The 4,178-nt window shown below is 44.9% G+C and overlaps 1 protein-coding gene across 1 annotated transcript; it reads left to right on the top strand.

The window, feature by feature from the left end:
* The first annotated feature begins 512 nt into the window (after positions 1-512).
* Positions 513-1,450, top strand: LOC107313874 (histone H2A.J-like). The gene has a single exon (XM_015862550.3). The coding sequence runs from the start codon at positions 782-784 to the stop codon at positions 1,349-1,351; it is 570 nt and encodes a 189-aa protein (XP_015718036.2). The 5' UTR covers positions 513-781; the 3' UTR covers positions 1,352-1,450.
* Positions 1,451-4,178: the final 2,728 nt, after the last annotated feature.

Genomic DNA, 4,178 nt, shown 5'->3' with positions numbered 1-4,178 from the left:
GTTGACTATGACTTGTAGAGGCAGATTTCTATTAGATTTCACTACGCTAAGGAGATTTAGGAAGTACAATCCCATGTAAGTTTAAGATATTGCCATCTGAACATTTATTAGGTTACGAAGTTTCTGTTGCTTAAGAGAAAATCATGCATGTCAGAGACCCCGATTCATGGTCCTCTGCTGGAAGGACAGAAAGCAACTCCTTGTTACCACCCTTCTTTGACAGGAACAGCCTCTGCATTTCATCAGGCTGCCATGAACACTTTCAGCAGTATCCCTTGATTTGTGTGAGATTTATGTGAAAGTACGCAATGGATAATTAGAAAAAGAAAAGAGGGTAAGAGGAGAGGTTGGGATTCTCTTTAAATGGCAGCACTTTGGCTTGGCCTTGTACAGTCATGCTGTGAAATGGGAGGGGCTGGGTGCAGAGGTTGTCCCTGAGCTCATTGCAATTGACAGTACCAGCAGGGATGACATCACAAGCAGGGAGGTGAGGTCACAGAGGAAAGTCCTTCCCCATTGGTCCTGCCAGGCAAGGTGTACCCTGGTTTCCACTGGGCTGGAGAGCACAGCATCTCAGCCTGCAGAGGAGAAGGACTGAGCTGAAGCCCTTCCTCGGGGAAGCTCGGCCTTGGTGGAGAGGTACTTGCCTGAGTGCGTGAGGCCACCCAGCTACCGACACCTCTAAACTGGGCTGGTAGAGGTGGAGCAGACAGAAGGCACCAGGAAGGGCCAGTAAATACATCAAGAGCAGGCAGGAAAAGCAAGACAAGGGCACAGGAAGATGAGCCTGCACGACATGGATATACCTATGGAAGCAAGCAGCATGCCTGGAACAGATGAGGTCTGTGATGAACCTGAGCCTGAGCCTGAGCCTGAGCCTGAGCCTGAGCTGATGGAGCCTGAGGCATCGTGCTCTGGGGAGCCCTCCATGCGCCGGGAAGTGAAGACCAAAAAGAGTCGCTCCTCCCGGGCTGGGCTGCTCTTCCCTGTGAGCCGCATAGAGAGGCAGCTGCGCAGAGGCCAGTTTGCTGAGCGCTTTGGAGCCTGTGCCCCTGTCTACCTGGCTGCTGTGCTGCAGTGGGTGACACAGAAGATCATGGACATGGCTGGGAAGATTTCCAAGAAGAGCAACCAACAGTGCATCTCTCCACAGCACTTGCAGATGTCTGTGAAGAGCAGCTCTATACTCAAGCACCTTCTGGGAAGCAGGCCCAAGTACCGTGGCAGGGCTGCCCCAAAAAGCCACCGCATGGCATCACCCTCCAGAATGAAGAAGAACAAGAAGATGAAGAGAAGAAGCAGACAGCAGTCTGCGCCTGCCCGTGCTACTGCTGCTGTTAGTGTCAAGTGAAAGCAGAAATTTCTGTCCCATATTGGCATGGCAAGGGCTGTCTCGTTTGCCAAATTACTCACTATGGTCTAACAGTTGAATAAAATGCCCTTGAACTAACATATTGTGCTGGAGAGTGACTTGCAGGTGTTATGCAGCAATGTAGGAAGAGTGAGGCCAAGGGACAGCAATTGCCTGTCACCCCAGGGGCAAGAAGCACCTTGCCAGTGATTTGTTGAACAGTGATACCTGTCAGTGTCGCAGTGGTGAAGACCCTGCAGTGAGTTTGCTTAAGAACCCTGACTACCTGCTGGTATTTTGCCAGCAGCTGAGCCTCCAGGGCCTTCTTGCGGCTTTGTCTTCCCTGTCCAGATGGTTCCTGTACAGGAGCCTAAGCATGACTACAGAGAGAGAGAGAAGGAGGGAGGGAGGGAGTTCTGACTGCATCTCTGACTGCACACCACCAGCCCACAAACCTGTCTGTCATCTCTGGATAAACCACACGTGTGAAGATATCCAGTCCATCCAGACTCCCCCTCGTGGGAGTGAACTCAGCCTCCTGCACACGTGGCTGCAGGGCCAGTGTTCAAGTTGTTTCCCCACTAGTCCCAAAGGAAAGACCCACCCCCAGCTCCAGCACATCAAAAAATCCCCAAGTCACCCACTATTCACATACAGCACTGCAGGATGCCCAGCCCATCCACTGTCCCCTGTCACCTCCCACCTGCTACACCACCCTCTCAGATGAGCAGTCAGGTTTAGCTGACAGAAGAGCATATGATTATCCTGAAAGGAGGCTGTGGCACTGCACAATGAGCAATGTGATTGGTTAGGGTTGGGGTCCTTGTCTAATTTTTTATTATTATTTGTTTTTTATATCAAAGTTACTTGATTAAGTTATTAATGTAGCAGGAAACTGGAAGTGAGAATGTTCTATGTCAGTCAAGCTGTTATGTCACTCTTGTGTTTACACCCTCCTTCTGGCTAAAAGAGTATTTAATTAACTAGTATAAAGTTCAAGAGTTTCAAATAGAGAAATGAGGATAAATTCATTTCCAGAAAACAGACTTGGTTTATAGAGTAGCAGATCTTCCCTCCTAGCTGAAATAAAATACCTTGAATATGAGCATCTCTTGTCTTTTGCCCCATAATGTCTAAAAGAAAAATTCTAAACCACTTTTATTGGTGCTTTAGGAGAAGTATTACCCTTGTAGAGGAGTCAGTGTACCTGCTCTGGAAGAACAGAAGGTCAGGTATGGCAGGAAGAGAGCACATAGTGGTACCTCATTCGTGGACAAGAGCTCAGGAGTTACTCAAAGAGATGTTTATAAAGCCTAAAGGGGATTGTGAAGTGTGCGCTGTGGATGAATTCAAAGCTAAAAAATGTGATGTCTCCTGATGTCTTTTGAAAATCTGGTTATTTACTTGAGACACTGTCCAGATGTAAAAGATAAACCTCTAAGAAAATCAAAGGTTTTCAGATACAAAGTACCTTAGACACTAAATGTTTTCTCAACATGTTTGAACGTTTAATTCCAAATTTATCAGACCTGACTGTCTTGATGGCTACTGTATTAAAATAATTAAATGTTTTGGACAAAAAAAGAAATCAGAAATCTTGGAGGATCTGGAAAAGGAATGAGTAGTTTCAGGTAACCGGCTCATATTTAAGCAGAGTAACTCACAGCATATGCACCTTTTCTTCTAAGAGATAAGGGCTTTCAATTCACCAGCTCATAATAACAGGCATTTAATAACTTGTAGAACTGACTTCAAAACAGTAATGAAAACTGAAAATCATAGAACCATAAAATCCTAGGATGACTTAGGTTGCAAGGGACCTTAAAGAACAGGTAGTTCCAACACCGCTGCCACAGGCAAGGTTGTGAACCACTAAATGCACTAGATCAGGTTGCCCAGGGATTATAAGATTAAGAAGACCTAAAATGAAAAAGACACACTGGCTATAATTTGATGTACCACTTAATTTCACAAGTTGCCAACTGAAAGGGAAATACATACAGATTACTTGGTCTAACAAAAGACTGGGCAAATACCTTGGGTCCAAAGACAGGCAGCAGCCTGTGTTCAGCTGCCAGATTGCAGACAATGGCTTTGATGTGGCTCACTGGTGTGATTTTTGTTATGCAGCATTAGAAAATCATGGTTTTCAGATGGACTGTCCTCACTATTCATGCTCCCAAGAGAAACGTATAGAGAAGGAGCATAATTCCCTCAGATGACCTCCTTAATTCAGAATAGGAAATAGCTGTAGGAACCAGGGTCATTTTGAACAGGCTAATGCATTATTTCCTTTAAGAATGATCTCACCACGTAGTTAAAAAGAAATGTAGCCTCAGTGTTTCAGAAAATTGAAGCTGTCATTGGAGAATGGCTGTTTGCTATGGGGATTAAAAAATTACTGTCCTGAGGAGGGTTTACCAAAAAATGAACTATTAAGATTCAGTACATAAGGAGGACCAAAGAGGCACTGAAAGTTCAAGGGAATGCCAGAAGCGACAAGCGTTGGCCAGCTTCAGATGCAAACATAGAAATGGAAAGTGCTTGTTATGTAAAACCCTGTAACATACTAAAAATGGCATCACAGCAGCTCAGGAAAGGTGGAAAGAGAGTGACTTAGAGTAAAAACAGCAACATAAAGCAAGTGCTTTTTATCATATTTGTCAGCTGACATGGATGGTTGTTACTCATGGTCAAAAATAGTGCATATGACAAATTCCTGCTGTGTACAGTTGATATGATTCAGAATACACTTGACACCCTGAAATTTGGAATTGACTAAATCACAAGTTTCATTCATGATAGAGGGTGCTTACAATACGACATG

The sequence above is a fragment of the Coturnix japonica genome, chromosome 4 (assembly GCF_054131305.1).
Source record: "Coturnix japonica strain WE chromosome 4, WE-NBRP24, whole genome shotgun sequence".
NCBI lineage: Eukaryota > Metazoa > Chordata > Aves > Galliformes > Phasianidae > Coturnix > Coturnix japonica.
The sequence above is the reverse complement of the archived record's forward strand: the minus strand, read 5'-3'. Positions and strand labels throughout refer to the sequence as shown.

What these genes read in the sequence shown, in the direction of transcription:
- LOC107313874 (XM_015862550.3), top strand. Translation starts at nt 782, where the DNA reads ATGAGCCTGCACGACATGGATATACCTATGGAAGCAAGCAGCATGCCT.